The 26,132-nt window shown below is 41.2% G+C and overlaps 1 protein-coding gene across 9 annotated transcripts in view; it reads left to right on the top strand.

Moving 5' to 3' along the window:
* sash1a (SAM and SH3 domain containing 1a) overlaps window positions 1-26,132 on the top strand; it is a 163,472-nt gene that overhangs the window by 112,945 nt on the left and 24,395 nt on the right. For 8 of the 9 annotated variants that reach the window (XM_034900195.1, XM_034900196.1, XM_034900198.1 and 5 more), the window contains exons 2-7: window positions 7,415-7,543; window positions 17,873-17,923; window positions 18,036-18,085; window positions 24,698-24,738; window positions 24,952-25,041; window positions 25,122-25,234. In XM_034900195.1, coding sequence (XP_034756086.1) covers window positions 7,415-7,543; window positions 17,873-17,923; window positions 18,036-18,085; window positions 24,698-24,738; window positions 24,952-25,041; window positions 25,122-25,234 — 474 coding nt within the window. Of the gene's footprint in view, window positions 1-64; window positions 293-7,414; window positions 7,544-17,872; window positions 17,924-18,035; window positions 18,086-24,697; window positions 24,739-24,951; window positions 25,042-25,121; window positions 25,235-26,132 lie in introns of those variants that run through there. The other variant, XM_034900202.1, reaches the window with a different exon arrangement.

A 26,132-nucleotide genomic window follows, 5' to 3' on the forward strand; every position in this document is an offset into this window, starting at 1 on the left:
ATCATAGACTGACATCATAGACTCACAACTAACTGAGAGTTTTCCCACTCATCCTCAAAGTTGACACTGATTTGCCGAATGAGAGGTTGTGTATCCAACCGGTCGGTGCATGCTAATCACGCATCCAAAACCACGCAGTGCATCCTCGTTGTAGGCCCGAGTTTCAAATGCACCACTAACACGCTCCTGGTCCGGGATTCATTCAGGTGTATTAGTTGGACGCTGCTAAGGATGAATTCACACTGTTGAGTCTGTTGGGTCTCGATGCAAACAGGAATCGTGTGAGATAATGGTATGCTACGGATTTTAACCCTTTGTGGGCCTGCTGTGTGTTGTTTGCAGCCATGTTCTCTTAGGCTTTTGAGCAATTGGTGTACAGCTACATTCAGTAGGCTACTTTTGCATGCACACCAATTTCCCACTGTTATTCTGTTTATGATAATATTCCGAATTTGATACATGTCATGTAAACAGCATATTTCGGTTGAATAGGCCTATTCCTAATTAGGCGTTTTTCTGAAAATGGCATTTTCCGATTAAGACGTGGGTTATTATTCGGGTTTTAGAGGCTTTCTTTGGACATGTATACAACACATTCGGAATATGCGTCTCAATTGAGCTTGGTTGAGCTAAAGGCTACTGCTATTTTTCTCCAAGTTAAACATAATCGTTTCACTAAGGCCTGCAGCTGAGATGTGTAGACTGGATGAAAACAGTGCCAAACATACTCGAAATTGTCATTATTAGGGATGCTTTGGCCTCCTGATGATTCAGAGATCACTAGATGCTGTGGCTATATACAGGAAAATATTGTAACAATTTACTAATTTGCATATTCATGTTGTAAAAGGATTTCCCACAGTGTTTCAGCCCACCCTACTTGATGATACGATATTCTAAATGCCCTGGTTTCTTTGTGAATTGCACTATCCCCCTCCAGGGAGAGTCTGATTTACTGTACCTTACATGGTTGTGCCTTTAATGCTTGGGACTTTGGAGATGCTGTTTATTGTAACAACACTCTATTGTTTGGCAGGCCATGGGGTCTGATTGATCTGCTGACCAAATGTGTTGCAATCACTTCCACTCTGTTAAAGACAGAGGTGTTAATTTGGTTTGGTCTGGCACTATGTGTGTGTGTGTGTGTGTGTGTGTGTGTGTGTCTGTGTCTGTGTCTGTGTCTGCATCTGCGTCTGTGTGTGTGTGTCTGTCTGTGTGTGTGTGGTTGGGAGGCCCAGGCAATTTAACCAGATTTAATGCTCTTGAGGCCAATGTCTGCAGTGCTGGGCTCATCTTCAATGTTTTTTTCCTTGAGTACACACATTCAAGCACACCACACATATACACAACAGAAATTGTTCTCAACATAATAAGTAAATGCATTATTTTCTTTGCTAACATCATGGTTGAAGATCATTAAATAATGGTAACATTAATTTTAAGTAGCTATGTATACTGCCAATAAATATTATGCGGCATTCATCGGAAATTAAGTTTTAAGTCATCCGCCATCTCGCCAGCAGACATAGCACACTCATGTTATTTCAGAATCACTGACCTCAGCTTTTGGTGAAATCTTATTCCACGTACTGTATCGATTTACATGTGTATGCCTTGAGTCTTTGGAAGGCTTGGATAGCTATGACCATCTTATTTTCCTAGAAAACTATACTTGAAATAGTAGAATTGTGACAGTATCTTCTTGGCTTTTTTTCAAAAGTTCAGCAGGTCAGCTTGTCATACTAGAACGAACTGCTCGACAACCATAATAATGCACAATTTTCTGTTGATTGTTTTTCTTTCAAAGTGAATGGACTTTGGGTGATGGTGAGTTGATGGCAGCTAGCAGGTATACTTTATTCAAATATAATGGTTTCCAGTAAAACGTTGTCACTTATCTACAGTATTCATGAGTTTGTGCATAAGTATACAAGATATTTTCACTGCTTTCAAAATGTATTTTATTTGTTTATCAATGAGAGTCAATGAGTCACAAATAGAAGTCTTCTAAATTTCCCTTTTACATAATGATCTTAATCCTTAACTGTGTTGAGTTAGCGAGTAAGTGTTCAGGCTCCTATCTTTAAGCACAATGAACACCATCTACCTCCTTAAAGTAAAATGGATCTGCTATATATAACCACTGCCCTATGACTTTCAATGGCTTTTGTTTTGCTTGGGACCCGACTTGTACTGTATATGGGGGACGCCCTTTTCGAAATTTGGGATTGCCCCAAGCCTGTTGGTTCAACTTTAAATCACTGTTGTGCAAACGTGTTTGGTTTTGGATCCTCACATGTGAGAACAGGACTACACACTGTACTTATACAGATAGACATCCACCCTGATAAAGATCTGGTCAACATGCTTACTATACTCCTGTCTGTCATGGGATACTATATGTTTCAGCAAACTCAAGAACTACTCTTAACACTCAAGTGAAAATAAGCATTAAAACAGCCACTGTCAAAGAGGTTCGTCCACATAACGGCATCCACATTTGCTACTTCAACTGAGCCTTTTTCTGAGGTCTGTCTTTGAGGTCAACCATACACAGCAGCCTGTTGCGGAATGTGTTTAATAAGAATACCTAAGTAAGTAAGCCAGTCATTTATTTGTGGTTGAAGCCGAGTAAATAGCACTTGAGCTAATTAAGACTCAAAGGCAGTTTATGACGGAATGGTACAGGAGCTAGCCTACAGCTCTAAGTGGTGGGATTTACAGATGTCTGAATAGGGATTTGCTTCTAGTCCCACCCCACTTTTGGAGATGTTTTTTTGTCAGATGTGAACTTTCCTTAATGAATGTTAAATAAGCAACATATTATGAGTTTTCTGTATTGGCATGATGTGTTTTGAGGGGTACAGCTGTACAGACTTTAAGATCTCTGTAGTAATAATAATAATAATAATAATACATTCCAGTTTCATTCCATTGCTTCCACTTTATTAAATGTATCACGAATCTGTGCGGTTTAGTTTTTTCTGGAATGATTGCTGTATTTCTACAATGTAGAGGAGATAGGCAACATGCCTTTAGTCAGGACAGGCTTCTCATTGAGCTCCTTCCTAGTCAATTGGAGAACAAACTTGGACAATTTACACAGATATCAATATTACTTTTGGTGTAAGGGTCCATAGTTGGTCCGTACGGATCAACACTCATGATTCATAATGCATGTAAACCGTGGATTAATTGCAAAGTTTAACCATAATTATAGTGTGAAATTATTAAAATACTCCCAAGGAACATGCATTTCTGGGTTGAAAGTCCTTTGTTTGGAAAGCCCCGGCTTGAACGCATCGTGTAGTTCTTTATGTAATAAATGGAAAGCATTTTTTAAAAACAAATATTGTCCCCGTTTTTTGTGCTGATTCGAAAATGTATTCAATCTACGAGACTCAAAACCTGGATCCAAACCGTGAGTTGTGTGATTTGTGGCACCCCTAGTTATTAATTATTCGCTCCTCTAAAAGTAACCAGTCATCCCGCTTTTGCTTAAAAGGAGCCAAGGCCTTGTGGAAATATTTTACTTGCCTGCAAGGAATCCTTTTCTGTTTGTTTCTGAGTTTTGTGGTGTTTCACACAGTGTGGGTGGAAGTTTGTCCATTTGGAAAACCCGTATTATGTACTAGACAGAGCTCCATCTCTTGACCTAAGGGTTGGATTCAGCTCTGGAGACATGAATATTGATTGTGTCTGGGAAACATATGGTTAGATGAGGTGATCTTTATGTGCTTCCTCCCACATAGCACTTCATACAGAGTGGCAGCATATGCTCCAGTTAGCTAAGCCACTTTATATCTCTGCCAATAATGGTCTAACACAGCCTGTCTTTCTCTCTGCTTATAATAAACAAGTGCTTTCTTTGAGAGACTTTGCGACATCTAACATGATGTGAACACTTGAATTGAGTGTTGTGACTTGATTGTGAGATTAGCTGTGCAAATTGGCAGGGATTCCTTAGCACGCGAGCAGGCCTAAGTTATCAGTGCTCTGCATGCTGGCTGTGGAATTTTTTAATAACTTTGCAAAAGATTGCTTTAGTGGATTGCCATTCACAAATTAGAATTAGAAAAGCTTGTTTCCACACTCAAAATATTGATTTTGTGAAACATGACGTCTATGTGTGTGAATGCCATACAGGCCCAGTAGTTCACAGATGGTATAATCTACAGAACTATAATTGTAGCTATAGTGTGGAAACATCAGATGTAGGTTTTAACACAGTACACAGGATTGTCTCTTCTCTTGAACTGAACCTGACACAAGGAAAGTCTGAAGAGACAACTTTCTGTGGTAGTGAAAATGCCAGGAATGCCGTGGCTAATTGATTAAGCAAGCAGAGACTTCTGGGTCTTAATGCTGTTTGCAACCATGATGCCTTTTGTGAGCATGCATATTTATATTCCAATACTAAAGCAGAGAATATTTTATTTGTTTTCCACAAGAGACAAGATGAATCATATTCATATCTTGGAATTTGGCATGGATGTTATTTCATTTCTCCAATGCAATGTTGAATAAATATTGTGTAAATCACTTGTTTATAGATCAGTAACAATCCTATCAAACAATGCTGAAATATTTATCCACTGTGGTGCAATACCCGTAAATTGTATTTTGCTGCAACTAACTCACAGTTTTTATTAAAACAAGTGTCTTCTACAGCATCAGTGTCCCAGAACATGTCTCAGTATATTTTCTTTGCTGTGAGTTGCCCAGTCTTGGAACAGAAGTGAAATGCAACACACTTTTGTTCACAGTTTTGTCCGACAAATTTCAGCTGCACATTATAAATATCAATCTCAAGCAGGCTTGAACCGTAAATAACACATGCACACTCTTTACTGTAAATACACGCAAAGTCACCCTCACATTTTTGCTTGGGTGTTGTTTTTTGTATGCCTATTGTTGCTATTGTTCTAGTCAACTGGGAGTTGGCCTCCCTTGCATCCAGGGCGGAGAAGGAGTTACATCAGCTAGTATTAGCCTCCATTTCAACCATACCTCCATTTTTAAAGTGAGCATTGTTTTAAGTGACCGATATGCGTTCCAGGTAAGATAAGCTGTGGCCAATTTAAAACTCATCCTTAGAATCTCTCTTATAGATGCAAACATTTTTCTTCCTATCTCCAGATTTTTTTATCCTCCCCTCCCTCACCCCACAGCTGCCCTAGTCGGTATCCCACAAATCATCTCTTGTCCAGTCTCCACTCCAGCCCCTTGTCCACATTTCCAAACTGGATGTGTGGACCACGGTCAAATCCCTCCGTGCTCTTCCACCTACACTCCCACGTTGACAGATTCTCTTTAAAATGTGAACCAACTCTCGCTCATCTGCTGACACACACACATGGTCAAACAACCCATGAAAATAGTTGGTTTTCCATTATTTACTTGTTCCCTAATTTTCCCTGCTGTGATTCTCCTAAAGGCATTTTTGACTCACCACACTTGTTTTAATGTGCTGTCTAATCGTGGATATATAACACTAAGCATATCCAGTTCATTACAAGGTAGTTTTGGAGGTGGGCTAAAAGGTCAGCTGTGTTGGACCCCCTTGAGCGCATACCCTGGAGAATTGAAGGAATCCCAGTTGTCTATGCGCGCACACACACACACACACACACACACACACACGAACACACACACCACTGTTTGCATCCACAGATTCCCATCAATCTGAGAACAGTAAACCATGTGCAGCTTTACCTGTCCACGGCAGGTTTGTGTTCAGTGTCCCAATGAGAGTGGGCTTCAATAATTAATCCTGCTGTTATGACCTAACTAACTAAAACCAACTATATATGCCCTCAATAGTTTGTGTAATCTCAGGACAGGGTTCATTCTTATCTTCCGCATGTGGCAAATAGATCAGCACAACCATGGCATGTTTTTGGTGATTAAAACATCTAGGAGTTTTGTAATGAGAGTGTGCTTTCAGTCAATGTGAGGAGTGAAGGGGAAAGCATGTGTCTGCTCGGGGAGTGCTCCCAACGGGAATCTCAGACATCTCGAACCATGTGTCCTGCCAGAAACAGAATTTCTCAAGTAATAAGAGTGGGAGGACAGATGACATGAAACTGGACTTTTGAGACAGAAAATGTTTGTTTTTTTAAATATTGTGTTCAGTGCACAATCATTAAGTGCCCTTTCATAACTCCGTTTACTGAGCTATGTTGTATATGATTGGTCTGCCTCAGTTTGTTTTGGTCCAATGTTTTAGAAATCTCCTGCGTGTGTGTGTGCGTGCGTGCGTGTGTGTGAGAGAGAGAGAGAGACTCACAGGGATCCATTCATTTGTGGCCTGGCACCCAGATAGGGAGTCCGGTTGAGAAAGAGACTAAGAGAGACTGTTCGGACCCTGCACAGTGACTCAATGCTAGCTGTCTGCCTGGCACAAATTAGATCAACACTGATAAATATTCAACAGTTTGCCATCACTGACAGAAAGGCCTACATTTTTACCAAAGCAAGAGTTGAGTGTCGCTCTATTCAAGGAATAAATTAATTTCTCAGAATGCTTCTGGTCTGATGGAGGTCTTTTTCTTTTTTACAACAGTCAATATTCCAAAGCTGAAACGCGGACTGACCCTAGCTAACTTCATGATCAAGCTTTATGATTCAGGCCTCTTTGGTTGACAGTTTATATTCGCTGACTGGTTCATAGAAACCAAGTTTAGACTTTACTCAGAGGTCACATTCTATCCAAAAGTATTCTGTTAGGTAATGTCTTCACTGTTTGGAGCACAGCTTCCTCCTTCAATCCTACACACGTCTTCCATACAAAGACAGGAACTTTGCTGATCTAAACTACAGCTAACCGGAAGCATGTGTTTGGGTTGAGTTTGGTGAATGTTTGAGGAGGCAAAGGCCATCACTGATATGAGCATTGATAATATACAGACCTTTTATTGAGTGGTATTTTTAGGATTTCTGTTTGTATGGAATATGTTTCTCGATCAACAAATGCCTCTGTACATATGTGCTGATGAGTGATAATGTTTCTAGACCTGTGCCACCCTCAAGCCATGCCACTTTTACCCAAATGCATGCCTAGAGGTACCTTTTATACACCACTAATTGTAAGTGTATGTGACAGCGGTTTAATAAAGCTGTGCTGTAAAGGATGGAGGCGGCTGTGCTTGTCACACAGTGTACTGACTTGTGGTTTTCTTTTTCCTCCCATGAAGAACTAGTGGGATGTTAAAGTGATATAAGCTGCATGAAAGAATGAATAATACTTATTTAATTTACTGTTTTTTGTTTGTATGTATATTACGTTTTTAAGTGATTCACCAAATAACAAATTCTCTAAATTTGCAAATAAATTTAGTTTTAGATTATCAGCTATTCTTTCTTGGACGCCGTAGTTCCCAGGCTAAACTATTCTCTCTCTTTGTCTTTGCAGGATGGTTCTCTGGGCAACATAGATGATCTTGCCCAGGAGTATTCTGAGTACTACAATACCTGCTTCAGTGACGTCAGTGACCGCATGGAGGAGCTACGCAAAAGACGAGTCTCCCAAGAGCTCGACATGGTAAATGAAAACTCCCAACACGTAAAAAAAAAACATATATGTTTGAGCAAAAACAGCTGTCAGCTGCAACATTTCTCACTCTCTGTCCAGTTAGCATGCTTCTAAAGTGCTTTGGACAAATAATAATTTTGTTTTGCAAATCCTCTAATAATGACCCTAAAAATCGCCCTTTTGGAGTAGTCTCATAACTTTACACAGTGTAATTTCCACAGTCTTAGCCAACAAACTTGGAAGGAACATCAGCGTCTGAACAAACATGAATGTGTGCTAAGGTTTAAGACTTTCCCCGAAGTCAGTATGCCTTTTCTGGATGTGAATGCAGGGGTGTTCTGGGGGTCCATAGAGGGTCGGTCCTTTTCACAAGGATGTAGGGTAGTGGGGCACCCCTTTGGTTGCCAAGCTGCTCACAAATGTATGAAGGGAATGCTGCTGGTGCTGCAACAGAGGGCCTCACTCTGTGCAGCCCACTACCACAGGTTGACAAATACAAGAGTTGTGTGTTATGCTAACTTCATAATTGTTCTATGACTTATTCATGATGAATTTAATTGGTTTGAACCCTTAGAAAATGCTTTTGCTGCTCAATTTCCAAAACAAATACAAATAAAAAGTCTACTTGAAAGAAAAACGTCCTGCTTAAATAAAATGAGGCAGTTGGATGTCACAAACATAATAGCACTGCCTGACAAAATAATGATTCAGTTCTCCCTTTGCTTCATTGATATCATGTTACCTCAGCTTTTCTTATTTTAGCCCCTATCCAAATAGTCTCTGCTCATATATGTTTTGTCTGTCATTACTGGTTTTCCAGTTCAATAGGAGACATCTTCTGCTTAAAGGCAGCCATGTGGTTTTGGTTGGGTTGACAGGTAGAACTAGGATGGATAGCTGATTTATAGTGCTTTTTCTTTAATGACTGTAGGCAGACATCCTCTTCTCACAGCTTTCATGAGAGGTATTAGACAGCATAAATAATCATAGCAGTGGATACGTAGATTTATTTTGATCATAGGTTCTCTCTATGTAGCCGTTGTGTAATGTCTATGAAGGTTCTCAGTCATCCAGGTCCTAGTTTTCCAGGAAAGGGTTAAACTCAAAGGTAACCAGACTTGGTTAAAAGGTGCTTGGACGTTTTGTGACTCCTTCGAGAGACTTCTTCAGTTAAAAATGTAAGTTTGAGTTTCCCAGTAATATAGATAACCTCTGGACATTTCATATTTTGGGAAGGTTTCATCCTGAGGAGATAAAACAGGGGAAGAGGAAGCAATCAGGGCAGATTTTGCAGCATGGGTGTTAGAAAAGTGTAAAAGAGCTGACTGGGCCCTGAGCCTGAAGCCCAGGACAGGAGGAGGATAAGGATGTGAACAGAGGAAGGGAGGAGGATGAGGGGAATGAAGAGAAGGAGTAGAGAATGTTAGACCCTGCAGCTGTCCTACAAAGTTTGGCACCAAAATATAGGAGAAGGGAAGAGAAAAACAAGAAGGAAAGACTATAGGTCAGGCAACACCTTATCGAGAGCTCTTTAAAGTGCAGTATCAACCCACGATACTGAATATGGATTGAACTTTGCATTTCAGTTCAGTCCTTTTCTAAAATTAGGTTTGTGGAATATTCAAGACTAGAGCGGCCATTTCTACACTTAGGGTAAAAGTTGGTTGAGATAAAATTCCTTCTCTTAGGCAATATTTTTCTACTGGGCTTGATACGTTCATAAAGTGAGAGGCTGTGGCACAGTATCAGTAAAATGAGAATAAAAAAGTAAAATGCATTGTGAAAGTAATACCCAGGAGGAGACGAGGAGAAGAGCAGAGCACGAAAGATGAAGTGAGAATAACGCTGGCGCAACGGACAGCCATAGCCAGTCAGAAAGAGAGTAGTAAATAAATCTTGTATTTTCTTATTATGTCTACCCAGAAATCAGTGGCTTCAAGCCAACATTGTGTCGCCTCCCTTAGGACCAATAGCAGATGGTTAGAGAAGGTCAAAATGTCCAAGAGCCACGTTAATGGGGAGACATTTAGAAAGTTGTGCTCCTGAGGGACTTGCCCTTTAGGGAAAGACCTGTCACTTGTAAAGGGTACAGGATGGTGGGTGATGCAATCATGTCTCCACTCCATCCAGACCCACTCCCTCTCTAGTCATTACTTTTGTTTTCTTTTTTACAACTCGAAATTTATAGGTCAGTTCTTTTCTATTTTTGATGGATACCTCTAATCATTTGACGTATCTATCAAAAATCTTTTGAGACCCAAAAGGTTGCTAAGTCCATCGAAATTACGGGGCAAAGGTCACCATAGCTTTGACGTGTCCTGGTCCTCACACTCCAACTACAAAAGTAGGCAGAAGTCGAGATGAAGGAGGTGCTGGACAAGGTCAGGCATGGTCCGTAAGAGAGGAGTCTAAGGTTAAAGTATGACTGTTTACAATACATGTGGAAATTTGATTTTATGAACTACTGAATAAAAAGCCCCAGTGTCTAGTTTAACTGTGGTCAACGTGGACACCCCAAAGAGAAAGAAGAAGTCCTCTTATTGACTGTTTCTGTTCTCCAAAATCTTGTGAAATTGACTCTAAGGCCAAAGATATTTGTGATCTTTTTTTTAAATGGGAACCTTTTGGTTTCTGTTTGGGGGTTTTGGCTCCTTTTTAAAAAAAATGTTCTTGCAACACTAACATTTTGACAAATGCGTGGAGCTTCACGTTTGTTTTCACTTGTTTTCACAGCATGTCTGCCAGCTCTTGAGCGGCTCTCAATTAACAAAGTGACGGCTGTCTGTTGTGGTAAACGCTATTAGGAGCTGATGATAGAGGCTCTCTCAAAGATGACTATCGATGTACCCACTTCCTGCCTGGTCTCTGCAGAGTTGTTCCTCTGCATCTTCATGTTAGTTTTGAGTAGTGGGGACACAAGGGGTTGAAAAAACATCCCCCTTTGGGAATGTGACCTATGGATTAGTACTTCCATGCATGTTTCCCAGCGCTCCTATAGACAATGCAAGTTTGGATGTCTCTCACTGGCATGCTGTTTTGTTGTTGCACACGCTGATTAGTGGAAGTGATAGAAGATATTGAAAGGGAGTAAAGAGTTTGGCAAATTTAACAAAACGTGTTGTTTCAAGTAAAAGGTCAGGCCAAAGAGTGAACGTAAAGATTCAAATGACATTCAGAGCATTTACTGGTATTTTATATTGTTTTGAATTGGTTATATCTTCAATATCTGACTAAAACCACACATAGATCATTTGTGTAGATACAATTCTTCTCATCAACATACACTGCAGAGAGCTATACATTTTAGATCATCCTTTAAGCGGGCCTATGTTTTGGAAAATTGCTGTAATATGTATAATTAAGTGTATAGTCTACTTGCATATCATTTAGTTTCCAGACTTCAATTGCAGAGAAAAGTAGTTTTTGCTTTGTTCTTTTTAGCTGTTATGCCTGCTCTTAAAGGAGAATTCCGGTCGATTTTGACACGTAGGACTGTTTTTTTAAAGTTGTAGTGATGTCAGTAGCGAGACAAATAAACAATTGGTGCTGCCTACAACGTGTTATCCTCCTGCTAGCGTTAGCACCCAACAGGCTTAGACCGGACGTGAGTGGACAGGAGGATGTTTTTAGCCTCTAAACATGTTCAACATGTCATAACCAGTGCCTACCCATGTGTAGTGATTCCTTCTGAGTGAACACAGTGAATCTGACTGCTGTAGATGTGACAGAAAGGCATAAACGTTGTGATAATCGATTAGTGTGGACTTCACCAGGAAAATAAACAGAGGTATGGATTAACACAACTTTTTTTCATTTCGGTCACATCTACAGCAGTCAGATTCAATGTGTTCACTCAGAAGGAATCACTGCACATGGGTAGGTACTGGTAATGACATTTTGAACATGTTTAGAGGCTAAAAACACTTTTAAAATTAGCCCTGTTTAAGCCTGTTGGGTGCTAACTCTAGCAGGAGGACAACACAGTGTAGGTAGCACCGATTGTTTACTGACAGCCCTATAATAAAAAATATAAAAAAACAGAGCTTCTTATTAAAATTGACCGGTATTCTCCTTTTTAAGAGTGGTCCGTTTTTTTAAGATAAGCTACTTGTTTTTTACAGATGGGTTTAGGGTGGGAACCAACAATGCTTTTTTTTAAAACCCTGTAGGTCCATTTCCTTTTAACCAGCATGTGATTTATATGTCAGTCAAAAATCTTCAAAATCCAGATATTTAGGTACATTTTTCACTTTCAAGTAAACCTTTTAAATTTGATCAAAAGATACATTTATCAAGACATAGAAGACAATTCCTTTTTTTAGACAACTTTTCAGATCTGTATGTACTTATTGTCTGTGACATGCTTTGACTATACCACTGTAGTTGCTACTGAATGGGAAAATGTTCCAAAACAACATGAACATAGAAGCTCCAAGAGTCAGGCATGCAGAGACTGGTCAGATAATCCTTTATAGCCGACAGAGAAAAACCGTCAAACTAGATATTAGCATGTCTTTCAAACCACAGCAATGGAATGGATGATGTTCATCAAATATAAATCAAGATGTATGATTTTGGAATTTGTGGTTGTGGGGCAAACGTTTTGACACATTTCTACATGCTGTAAACCGTAATGAGAGATTGCAACAGTATCCTTGGTAATATTCTTGACAGTCATTTTATAGTTGTGGATAAATAAGCACGCCTTGAAGAATAAAATCCTTTTGATGCTTTGGCCAAACTCCTACAGTTGTTGGTCTCGCTGTTGACTAAATAGTTGAAACACTTATGACACAAAAACGCCTCAGCTGGTGTCAGATTGATGTGCTTGCTTTAGGAATGCTCTGTAATAATTTTCTAGCTGTGTGGTTATAATGTGCATTAACCTGCGTGAAGTTCAGTCGTCAAAGTGGGTCAGTTCAGCAGGGTTGAAACTACAGTTTAGAAGAATGACAAACTGTAGTGAATTTGGCTGCTTATTTGTCCTTTCTACATACAGGTATTTTGCCTGTAAACACAGCATCTCAACAGCAGCCTTTGATGCTATTAGATTACTTTCAAATTACGTTGGCGTAGCTCCATTATTGTCCTAACCCTGGTAGAAAGCAATTGGTATATTTGTAATTTATTTGATGATTTCAGCCTTGGGACCCTGACTCTTGGAGTCATTGGTATTTGTAATAACTCTGGTATTTGTCTTGAAATACCAAAACAATGATGAATCCTCATGGCTTAGGAATGCTCTGCACATTAAAAGCTTGCAGGCCTGTTATGAGAGTACACACCAGAAAAGTACAGATTTAAAAAGTACTCTGGTAAAAGTAGAAGTACTGATTTAACTTCTGTACTCAAGTAAAAGTAACAAAGTGCAGGCTTGGAAATGTACTTAAAGTATAAAAGTAACCTTGCGAATGACAACCATTATTCATACAGAGCTACCTGGACCACACAAATGTTACTAAAGTGTAAGCTGAGAAACTTCAGTGGACATGGAAACAAGGCTCTTTAAATGCCCCTGGCTACATTTTAAATGGATGTCTGCCAATAGGCCTAAAACATCCCATACATGATCATCGTGACAGAGACTGGGACTCCAGGTTAATACGATCCTGACTGAGTAGAAAGATCTTTACCTTAAGTATCTACATGCTATTACTGTGTGTGTGTGTGTGTGTGTGTGTGTGTGTGTGTGTGTGTGTGTGTGTGTGTGTGTGTGTGTGTGTGTGTGTGTGTGTGTGTGTGTGTGTGTGTGTGTGTGTGTGTGTGTGTGTGTGTGCGTACACACACACACACACACACACACTCTTTCTTAAGCCTTCTGAAAAGTGTAAGAGAGTGTGCAGCAGCTCAGAAGTGGCATTGCAGAGTGTGGTTTATACTGCCACTGAGAAATTGTATTTCCTGTTTTTGTGCGTGAGATTTAAATGGCAATACGTGTTTGTGTGTGTGTGTGTGTAGTGTGTGTGTGTGTGTTTCTGTGAGATCTTCCAAATGAGCCAGTTCTGCAGGCTTCCATCACACCATACTGGTCCCACTGCTGACGTATTTTTCTGGGCTTGCACCAGGCGGTTCAGTTGGTGCCTGTACCTCCACATGTGCACTTCTACCTAGCAACCTCATACTTGCCCACCCATATTTACCCAACCACGCCAGTTGGCGCACCTCCACTAAGCCACCTGGTCTCTAGTTTTGCTGCAAATCCACTACTTTTGCCTCTGTGGTTGGCAGAAACTCTCCTGGGGGAGCTTGTGCCTTCGGTTGCAGTCATGTTTGGACTAAACTGCTGCTATTTAACACTCATCTGTGTTCCTATCTTTCCCTCATTAACAGAGTCTGGTGCTGCTGTAGCAAAAAAGGTGTTTAGATGTAGGTACTGGATTAATGATGGAAAGCAATGTGATACAGTCACTTTAACGAAGCTTTTGATGCTAGATTCAATGTCTGCAGACATAATTATCTAATAAGCTGGAGCTTTTCCTCGTATACTCCCTTACCATTTTCTCTCTTTTTATTTGCACTCAATTCACTCATGCTTAAGCAATCAGGGTTTTGCGTTCACATCTAATTTGCACGCACACACACACACACACACACACAGGGAATTGTGCACAAACAACCCAGCGGACATCTGGAGGGGAAACACATGCACATTCACACGCATATGTATCAAATCGGGGTAAATAGGGCAATATCTCTGGCTGATGCTGGAAAGTTCAAGTAAAGGATAGCATGCCCCCTCTGGGAGTGGGTTGTGAGATCCAAGTCTCACGTACAGATACCCCCTCAAAGCTGCATCATTTGATATTCTCTTTGGTGTCAGTTACGCCGGCACCGTCTTCAGTGTTCAATCGTGCTCCTTCGTTAGCGATGCACAAGTCTGAGACAGCTAATTTCCTCTCCACGTCCTGTGCTGATCGGCATTTAAAGGCAAACGGGATGTAGGTTTCGTTAGTTTTTAGACTAGATCTTTTCTTAATCTTTTCACCCTCCCACCCCCTCCTTCCATCTCAGAGATGGCACACACAGGGGGAGAGACGGGGAGTAAAGGGAAGCTGGGGAGGAGCAGGAGGAACAGAGAGCTGCTTTGTGTCTCCGTCTCTTAGGAGCTCTGTATGTGGAAGTGGAGGCGAGTTGAGTGTGTGTAGGTGCTCCGTGGTTTGAGTATCTGTCTAGGTTTATGTCTGTGGTGACATGATGTAGCCTTGTCAGGGGTTGTGCATGCCTGAGTATGTTTTATGTGTATCCATGTGTGGTGTGTTTGCCAGGCAGTGCGCAGTGTGTTTTTAAAATAACCTTTACAACAAGTCAGCACGGTGCCTGTAGTTATCAATTGGCGAGACTGGCATATCTTTTCTGCCACTGCAGTCTGCTTAAGCCATCAAAGAGGATCTGATGGCAAAACCAATTTGCCACTACCTTTTTGTGGAAAAAAATCTATGATCGTGCACACACCTTGTTCCGTCTTTATGTGGGTTTTTCGCAATACACCCACATTATTCTGCACCATGCATGTTGTTCAAACAGAGCGGCCTGCCAAAGATGTGCTAGTTTTAGGGATACATGTGTTTCTTTGTCTCACATAAGCTCTCCCTCTGTAAGAAAAGGCATCCCAGATTTTCCTTATGTAGCCTGGCAGTGCAATGACAACAAAGCCTGTACGCCTTTAGGTCTGGTAGATTAGGTTTTTATGACCTTATCCAGGTACCTGCTCTCTGACTTATGGGACTCACCATACTCCCTGGGATGGACAAATTGTTTCAGAGCTTTTCCGACATTACTTGATTTACTTTCCAAAGAAACGTCCAGTCCCATGTCTCTGTCCGCTTGATCACTGTAACAGACAAATAGATAAACAAGGCAAAAGGACTACGAAAAGTTGTAGTGCTTAAGTCAACGTTAAAGATGAAGCCAGCCAGACTGTCTCACTTACATCTTGACTGTCTGGGTTCAGGTGATTACAGTAGTGATAAGTGTAGGGTTTGGCTAATTTTGAAACTTTTAGCCACCTCAGCACTTCCTCCTGCACATGTGAACTGCAGGCTACAGGCTCTTAAAGCTCTTAAAGGAGGTCATGTCACTTCCAAGTCCTTTAACTATTAGCCTCTTACTGACTCATGCACCGAGGGTGAGGGTATGGAAGAATGCCCCCCCTTGCCTAAAGCACAGTCAAAGTAGGTTAAACTACAGGTCACTCTGATTAGGAAGCATGACGGACCAGTGCAGGAAGTGTTCCAGATTTGGCTTCCCGTGACACTTATCCTGCAATCTAATATCTGGGTGTGGAGATAGAGAATGATGCACATTTATCAGAAACCACTCATTTCCTATTCCTGCTCTACATTTGGGAAACTCCAGATTCAATTAGTCTTTGTTTGTGGCAGAGACGGCAAGTACTATTTAATAGTTTTAGGGAGCTAGTCACACAACCTTCTTCTACTGTCCTAACCTACTTGGCTAATGTCAACTCCTTTTAACAAACCAAACTAATAACACTGTACTTCATACTGTTAGAACCAGTTAAAATGCTACTTTGGCTGCCAAGCCAAAAGACTAGACTCTGTCCATTCTGTACAAGATGAGGAAATTTATGGCAACGTTAACAGTAAGCTGATTTGACAGAAAACATTGATATTCCAGTAATCTTCAGCCTTGACAAAAAAGATCAACCACGTAGGGGTTTACCAGGGAAGGTTTTGTGTTCATTTTCACATTTAGCAGTCTCATAGAGGAACAGGATAGGCAGATTTTGTTCATGTACAAAAAGAGAACTAGCCATATCAGCATTTGCATCATGAGCTATTTTACATAAGTCTGCCCTGTTTGGTAAAATATTGAAAAGCAGACAGAACTTGTCTTAGATTTTATTTGCTCTTCTCATTGGGACCTGATGAATATCAGCAAAAACATGACATTTCCCCTTCCTTAAAAATGGCCCAAAATATATGGTAGCAAGATGTCATGACAAAGAGTTATCCTTAATATAACTTTTACTAAATCATCTTGTTTTAATGATTTCTTGATTAACCACCTCTGTAAGCTTATTCCCATGCCATTTATAGTCTGCATACTCACACTATTGTCAAGCCTGCCGCATGTATGCATTAAATATTTGTCACAAATTTTGCATCCTTATGGTATCTCAGCATAACTGAAGCTATTTATAGGGGCTTGGATATCCTTGGGTACAGCCCATGCCAGAAAGATTAAAGGCACATGGAGAGTAATGCTACATATGTGGTGTTGTGCAATGAGCAAGAAAATGACCACTAGAAATGAATTAATAAATTGTGATGGTTACATCTGGTCACTACCCTTCAGCAACTCCCCCATATTTTTCTGTGGTGCTTAATATAACCCAGTACAATACTGTGTTAGCATTGGGCGTGTGTGAGTGCAAAGGGTTAGGTAAACTCCTCTATGAGAGTTCGAAAGCACACAAAAACACACAACTGAGAAACTATGCACTTGACCAATCTTTCAAGGCCGTTCATTGGCTTTAAATAATCACATGCTAAGGTTAAAATTGAAGTTGCAGACATGTTATGATTGTACAGACTTTGCGTCTGTCTGTAGAAGCATTTGGTTTGAGGCACATCTGTATTTGGCTATGCCATGATGAGAACACCTGCTTTAGACATACGCAAGTACCAGCGCTGTGTAAACAGTCCTAACAGACATTGTGGGCTGGAAAAGCTTAGCAACATTGTGTAACTGAAGAGAGGTTAAAAAAAAGTGTTATTTTCCGATTTTGTACAGGACATTCTCTTGATTGATTTGTCCATTAATTCATGGCCAAAGTCTGGGTATATGGTTTCCATATGAGCACTGCTTGCTGCCATTTTAGTTAATCCAATATGGAATATTGTTTTCTAAAGCTGAGGTGTGGAAGGAGGTGCACACTAACATCCCTGTAATCATGCCGTAGAATGTATTCAGCCAGTTACATCAGTGCTTTTGTGATATTTGATTCTGCTAGGAAAGGACTTCACAAGGCTGCACACCGCCCAGTGGTATTCAAAAACAATCAGAACAAGTATTGCAGGTTTGGGTACCTGTAGCAAGACTTGACTTGTTGAGTCATATAAGGCTGGGTCATTGGCGTGCGCACACGTGCTCGTGTTTGTTTTCACTGAGATGCAGGTGTGTCTACATGAACATGACCAAAGAATGTCTTTCCCACCTAATGGCAATGTTAAACATGCTCTTCTGTAGTTGCCTGTCCTTTCTTGTCCATATAAGGTCTCTAGTCTTTCCTCAACGTTAATGTTATTAAGGGACTGACCCTTTGACACTGACATTTGACCTTATTTCTTTTCCCTTTCTTGCCGTTTTTTTCAGGAGAAACAGGATCCAAGCAGCACATCCCTGCAGCTCCGCTCTGAGATCCAGGTAAGCGGAAACACTGTGCACAAAATCCTTGAGCTTTTTTTTTTAAGTCAGCTTTACATAATCTTTGGCAAGAAAGTCAATCTGACGGCTGCCTGCTTCTCTCTGTCCTCAGGAATCATTAGGCTTCAGCAGTGAGGTGTCCACTCCAGAAACAGACAGAAAGTAAGTCCCCCCTCCTCCCCCCACTGAATCACTGTAACATGTGACCAGAGCCGTTGTGGAACCATGAAACAGGATTGTATTGACATGTGTGTCTGTTGCATGTCTAAACAATATGCAGCACAGTCTGCGTCTGGATCGCATCAAACCGTACTCGCCTGCATAATCATAGATCACACTTAGCCTTTCTGCATGTCCGCAGCTGAAGATTGAGAGAGCCAAATGGAAATACCCGCACCTTCTTATGCATCACGTGTGATTGATAGCTCTTTTATGCACATGGCTTGTATATAAGGTCCCTGACCCTGCCCATTTGGAGTAGAGGTCAGCTCCTCAGGTGGAAAACTCTAACTTCCTGGAGGAGGTTGTGGTGGTGGTGTGTGAGTGGCTTGGGGGGAGTAAGTTGACATAGGTTCAGCCACGGCTGACCTTGGTTGTAGATGTAACTGAAGCATTCACATTTTTGGGATGAAACTTTAACGGAAACTCATGTATGTTCAAAGTGCTCATATTATGTTCATTTACAAGTTCATAATTGTATTAACAGGTTGCACCAGAATAGGTTTATATGGTTTAAATTTCAGAATAAAACAGATATTTGTTGTACTGCACATTGCTGCAGCTCCTCTTTTCACCCTGTGTGTTGAGCTCTCTGTTTTAGCTACAGAGTGAGCCATGTCAGTTTTGGACCATCTTTGTTGGGAGTCTAACATGTGCAGTAAGTACTGCTAGCTTGTCAGTTGGCCCTGTGGTACGCCCACGCTAGCAGCTAGGTCAGCATTATAACGTGTGTTACAAAGTGACGCAGCTGATGGGAGCAGTTTTTGAACAGTGTTTTCTGTTGGAGATGGTAAGTCCCTCTGGGGGGGGGACTTTGGGCTTTTTCACTTAGTAAACCTATAGCATAATATGAGCATGATAATTAAATCCCTAATAGATAAAGCATTCAATTATTAATATAAAGATGGAATCCACCCATCCACATTTATAGACATCACACACTTGACCCTTAGTCAGTCCCTCTAAGCTCCTTTGGTCACATCCCTGATGTGGTTAAAGGAAAACCACTGACTGCTTCCTTCGGCTGACCTGCTCAGTCTAGCACTCCTTCTCTGTTCTCTGGCCGTCCGTGCTTCCTTCCTGCCTTTGTGTCCAGCAGGGGAGTGAGGAGGGGAGAACTTAGAGGGGCGATGGCCAAATGATTACAGCAAAGAAGCAAGAACGAAAGAGCAGGATGGGACCAGGCATGGGTGGGGTGTTCCTTTTCACTGGTTCCTGTAACACATAGTGTTCATCAATGCTCACCAATGTATTTTGTGTGTAGTTCCATTCTCCACCATGGCACACCTTGAGATCACTGTTACACATTTAAAGCGATCCCAGTTTGTTGGCAAAACAGCTCTCTCAAGGCCCCGCTGTCAAACTTATTTTAAACTTATGTGCAGTTGTGCACATTTGGTCCTTTTTTTTAAGGCCTTTTTTTTATTTTCAAAAAATCTCTGTTACCCAACACTTAAAGGAGAATTCCGGTCAATTTCGACATGTAGGTCTGTAGTTTGTAAATTTGGAGTGCTGTCAGTATAGAGAAAAATGAAAACAATCGGTGCTGCCTACACCATGTTATCCTCCTGCTAGAGTTAGCACCCACCAGGCTTAAACAGGGCAAGTTTTAAACATGTTTTTAGACTCTAAACATGTTCATAATGTCATTACAAGTGCCTACCCATGCGCAGTGATTTCTTCTAAGGGAACACAGTGAATCTGACTGTAGTAGATATGACAGAAATGCATGAAAGTTTTGTTAATTCAGCTATGTTTAGTTCCAGTGTTGAGAGGCAGAGAGTTTAGGGACCGTCTACAAACTACAACACAGAAAAAAGATGAAACTAAAATGTGTTGGCTATCAATTTAATGATTAAATAAGGTAGTGTCTCAAAACTTACCTCAATTATAACTTGTCTCCTATTAGTTGTACTATAGCACCTATTTAAAAAAAATAAGCATATGGTTATTTTTGACAAACGTTTTATCTCATTTCTGTGTTGTAGTTTGTAGACGGTCCCTTAGCACTTGTGTTACACAGCACAACTTTGATGCATTTCTGCATATACAGCAGTGAGAGTCACTGTGTCCACTCTGAAGCAATTACTGCGCATAGTAGGCATTTCTAATGACATTTTGAACATGTTTAGAGGCTAAAAGCATGTTTAAAACTTGTCCTGTTTAAGCCTGTTGGGCGCTAACTCTAGCAGGAGGATAACAGCCCCGATTGTTTTTTTATTTTTCTTTGTACTGACAGCACTCCAAATTTCCAAACAGACCTACATGTTGAAATTAACCAGAATTCTCTTTTTAAGGTCAAGAACATATTCAAATGTTTCCTCAAACAAGATTTCCATACAGAATACATTGCCCATTGGTGGTAACCAGAAAAATCCCCATCACATTAAAAGAAGAGATTTAAGTGGAGACGAGTGGACGGATACATTAGTAAAAGAATTGGGAGCCTGAGTCTTACCCCAATGCCATGTTTGCCAGGGCAAAAGGTTAAATAAATCTTAGTGTGACTTAGAAATTGTCTCCTTTATCTCTGATTTTACCATTTTCTTTGGTGTTTGTTTGTGACCATCACCCCTGTGTGACCCCCAGTGGAATTGTTATGTTCACGTGACGACCACGTGCAGCAGAGGAAGCGCATACCACTGACATGATCTCTTCTCCCATGGCTTTATATGTTGCACAGACAAATGCTGGGGATGATGGGAACCAGATGCCAAATTTTGAATGACGTCTCTCTGCCATTCAAGAGAGTCCCAGAAAGAGCCCCTAGCTTCATCCTGTCAGTCTGGTTTCTTTCTGTCCTCCGTGCCTCACATTCCCTCTTTCATGAACGTTCAGAGATTGTCTCACCTTGAGTCAGTTACTATCTAATGAAATCCTCTACAGTTACCTGTCTCCTCACCTTTGTTATTTCCACTCTGTCCTCTTTATTGCTCTTCATTTAAAGCCAAGATTCCATTTCTGGCGTGAAAGTTAGATATGAGGAAATTTTATATCACCTTTTATTTAATTAATCTTATTATGCTCAAGGACAAAATGTCCCCCATCCAAAGATCAAACCTTCTTTTTTGTCAACCACCCTTCTCTGCCAGCCCCTTTACTCTCACCCACCCCAGCTCTGTTCTATATGACATTGCTTATTGTCCACTTTCCGCTGTGGGGAATGGGTTTTTGGTGAATTATCATGTGCAAATCATGGGCAAAGTCATAGACAAGCCCCCTCCATTCGTCACAACACAGTCCTCAAAGCCTCATGAGAGGCACGCACACGCACAGACGAGGATATCCTCATCATCACCTCGCTGCAGGACAATAGCACCCAGAGGAGATTACCCAGACTTCATTTTAGACTTTGCCACCCCTCTGTCTGTGTGTCTCCTCGTCACTTTGTTGGCAGGAGGTGGGCAAGGCTCCCATAATGCTTGGTATGCAAGTGGTGATGACAGAGTGCTCTCAGAAGGATGGAGGGTTCAAGTTGGGGACTTCCTGTTTTGGAAAGTGATTGATTGGTGGGTTATTGTTGCAGAGAGGGGACCGCAAGCTTATCAGTGAACAGCAGAGTTAAATGGACTTTGATGAAAGCATACATGTGCACAAACACATGATGATAATTGGCTCTAACAGGGTTTTGTAATTTAGTACATTCAGAGGCAATTGTTCTTCTGGTAGCCAAGATTCTGCAACTCCTAATCAGATACTATGGAAAGCTCATTGGGGGACTGGCTCTAGTGGCTGTAATTCTGTACCAAGGCTGCATTTTGGGAAAGAGACTTCAGATACAGTATTAGGGGACCACTAAGGTCTATATAAAAGAGACTTCAGATACAGTATTAGGGGACCACTAAGGTCTATATGAAAGCATCCAAAGAGCACCGTGTCATGGGACCTTTAAGTCCCATGTTAGAGAACTACTTTGTTAGCATATTTACCACTTGTGGCTAAGTGTTGCAGCCCGCAGAGAGTGGCGCACAGGAGGCATTGTGTGTATGGCAGGGAAATACATGCACATGCAAAAATGTTTAGTTATTCAATTGTGTGTGTGTGTGTGTGCGTGTGTGTGTTTTAAAGTTACATGTTTCTATTTCCCTTCCATATGATCTTCTTTCTTCTGACCTCTTCCATGACCTGTAAAAAAGGTCCTCCCTCTTCTCTTCCTGTGGACACTGCCACTGTCGCACAGGGTCGCTGCCTTTCATTGTCTCTACCAGAGACCCCGGAGATCACCTCACCCCAGGTGGCCAGCCCTGTCATCACCATACACTTACATGTGTGCAATGCTGTGATTTATGCTGAGTGCACAGCTGTGTGTCCAAATCTGGCTTTTTACTGTTTTTTTTTTATCTCTCCTGGACAGCAGCTCTGTCACACAGGATGCTAAACCTGTCATTCATATTGCTCATATGATAGCTCCCTATGCAGTCACTTATTTGGTCATCCTGTTTTTCCTTCCTGATGTTGATATCTTATCTCTTACGCTCAGGTTGTGCAACTACCATATGTTTTCTACACGATTACTTGTGCAGTCGTACTGTATGATTTTACCACACCTACAGCTATAAAACACATAAGTTGAACCGCATACATATGTCTAGAACATAGACAGTCACAGGTTATCAATTTTAACATCCCAGCCAGGGAAAGCGTGGTCAGACATGTAATTTCCACACAGCAATTCATTCATAGCTCCAATGGCGTTAGCACTTAACAACTTTCACCTTTTTTACATAGATTCAGCCAAAGTTGAGACACTGTACTTAATATTATGCAGAAAATAGAAAGTTGGCTTTATATGCTAATGAGATGAAAAAAATGAAATGTCCCCTACTCAATGCAAAGAACAGAATTGAAATAGAAAGGCATGCCAAAGATTTAAGGTTCAACCAATTAAGTTGCCTAGCCACACAATGCCATAAACTGTCTTCGAAAGACATTTAGGCTCGTCTAAAGTGTGTAAGCTTGCGATTGTGTGTGAGTGCATACATGTGTGCGCTGCGCAGGAGGTTAATTTATAGAGCATGTGGGGGGGGGGCATTACTGCCACAGAAAAGCCTCTATTGAGGGAGTTCTATTAGCATTAGCTTTGGTTCTAGCCTATCTGAGAGGGGGGATGAACAGAGGGGCAAACTATACAGGCCTCCATTCAATTAGCATCTCATTATGTTGCCATGGTAGCTGAGCTTTAAGCCACATGAAGATTTCCCATTGCACCAAGAGAGGGCTGCCATGTCTGACAAGCATATGAACACACACACCCCCACCCCCAAACACACACACACACATACACACACACACACACACACACACCCACACCCACACGCAACCAGCCAGCCAATGGAGAGGGAAGTGACCTGTTCATCTTGTTTTGATCCTGTCACACACACTCACATTGCTTCACTGGCAGCCACCTGTCTTTCTGCATGGCTCAGCAGCTATTTGTGTAAAAGGAAGAAGTAAAAGAATGAAACAGTTTGTTGAGAGATTTACTTAATAGGTCTCGTTCGGTCTCAACTGGACAAATATGTCACCCTTATCTCTCCTCCTGTGTTGTATTTCCTTTTAATTGAAAGACTGGTAAAGCTGACACACACACACACACACACACACACACACACACACACACACACACACACACACACACACACACACACACACACACACACACACACACACACACACACACACACACAAACAGGCTGTAATCCATAAGATACAGTATTACTTCCTCTTTACCCTCTTACTCAGCCCATTTAGCTCAATCTAAAAACAAAGTCTTCCCTTCTGTAAAGTTTTCAGCAGCTACTTAGTCTGAACATAAAGCTCTGAAGCTCATTCCTCTCTCCCTTTTTTCTATAAAGAATACAGAAATAGATTGCCGTTTGGTTTCTCGTCTCATCCAACAAGGGAGAATCAGTTACCGATTCACTTGTTAGACTTTCTAGAACTTTTGGTGGGGCTACTCAGACATGACTTTTGACTGGAAGCTGAGTGCAGTCCCTGTGTCACGAGGGTCTTTTGAGTTGTTATTTTCTCCTTGTTAGTACTGGTTATTTAGGAAGCTTCATGGACATTTATGGTTTCTCCTCCTCCTCTCCTTCTTTCTCTCCTTCAGTTCCTCTCTGCCTTGATTACATACTTTCCCTCTTACCTTTCACGTACTTGCCCTCTCTTTTTATTCATCTTGTTGACCTTTCTTTACTGCTTCTTAAACACTTTGTAGTACCCATTATCTTCATCTGACCCTCTTGTTTTTGCAACAGGGGTGTCATCCTCTCCTCTCATCTCCTCTCCTCTCCTCTCTTCTCCTCTACCTTCTCCCTCTCAAGCCTCAGGAGCCTGGCTTTACTTTCACAGAAGTACAACACTGACCCCAAGTGGCAGAGAGACAAAACAGCAGCCCCCCTTGCCAAAAACGAAAACTCCTAAACAGCAGTTACAGTGTTCTGAAGCATTGTGGTTGACATAGACTGGTTCCTGTATGATGAGGTGTGGAGTAGGAAGAAGAAAGATATGTTTTTGTAATGTACATTCATTCTGTCTGTATTTTTCTTCTCCCAGGATGTCCCTGCATAAATCCAACTCTGAAGATGGATCTGGAGGTAAATTGAGATAACATTTTCAGTTTTTTTCTCATGTCATCTGCCTTATTATGTTTCTTATAAGAATATCCTAAAATATATATGATTGAAAGTTAGGAATGGCTGGATAGACATTTATGCATACGGGTCATAAACTCTATTGTTGCAAATTGAGGGATCTACCTGTGCAATGCAGTTGTACGACCTGAATATTGAAACTGACTTTCTGTTTAGGTAAATGGGACAATAAGAAAAAGAACAAATCTTTTTGGCAGAACTTCCGCAAGTCTCAGAACAAACCAGTCATGCGACAGACATCCAAAGGTTTGTGTGGCTTCATTTTTTCAAATCCACTGAATACATGTTTCTCCATATTTGACCTCTCTTCCCTTTGCACCCTTCAGGAGAAGACATAGGCTACGTGGCCAGTGAGATCACCATGAGCGATGAAGAGAGAATCCAACTCATGATGATGGTGAAGGAAAAGATGATCACCGTTGAAGAAGCTCTAGCTCGGGTAGGAAGCTCCACTGACTTACAGCCTCATGTTACACCCCCCTTATCCGAGCCCTTCCCTTAGAAGTGCTGGCCTGTAGCTTCCCTTCTACCCCCAGACCCCTTCACCTCACCCTGGATTAGTTTCCAGCCTTTCCTCTCTTCTGCTCCATATTCCGACTATAGGCGTACTAAAACGACTCACTCTTACTAACCTGTGCGAGGCCCCGCATTTTAACCCTGCATTGTCCTCTCTACACACACACACACACACACACACACACACACACACACACACACACACCAGCCCATTGGGGATTCCAGAGGTTCAGGAGTATGGGTATTTCAGGGTGTGAGCTCTTGGCGTGTGTGTGGGTGTGTTGTTCAGCTCATAATTGCGAGGTTGATGGTCATAGTAACTCAACAGCCCCATTTGTTTGGGGGGGGGGATGCTCTGGTGCACTGTGGTTTTTCTCTCTAGGTGGACATGGTGGATAATTACTTGGCTTTCCTTTTAAATTTCCTTAAGTTTCTTTTTCAATCAATTTCCGATGATTGTTCTTTCTGTGCAAACTTCTTCTTCTCCTTTCTTTATCTTCCTTTCTCAATCACTTTCTGTAATGTCTTGCTCATGGGTAGCATGACTCCAGCTGCATTTCAGCACTGGACTGCTCTCCACAAGGCAGATTGTTAATAATCCTTTTACCCTTTTTTTTCTTCTCCAGAGCTTTGATTTTCATTTGGCCAATAGCTTGATCCCAGCTTCAGTTAAACAGAGACACTTCCAACCAATCATTAATCAGCCTTTTGTGGATAGTTGATCTGACTTACTTTTAATTTTTTTTTGCATAGTGGTACATAGTGTCCAGGGATGTAGTGGACTATAATAGTTACCTAATAGTTACAGTCTGCCTTTTAGT

This window comes from Etheostoma cragini, chromosome 18 (genome assembly GCF_013103735.1).
Source record: "Etheostoma cragini isolate CJK2018 chromosome 18, CSU_Ecrag_1.0, whole genome shotgun sequence".
NCBI classification, from domain to species: Eukaryota; Metazoa; Chordata; class Actinopteri; order Perciformes; family Percidae; genus Etheostoma; species Etheostoma cragini.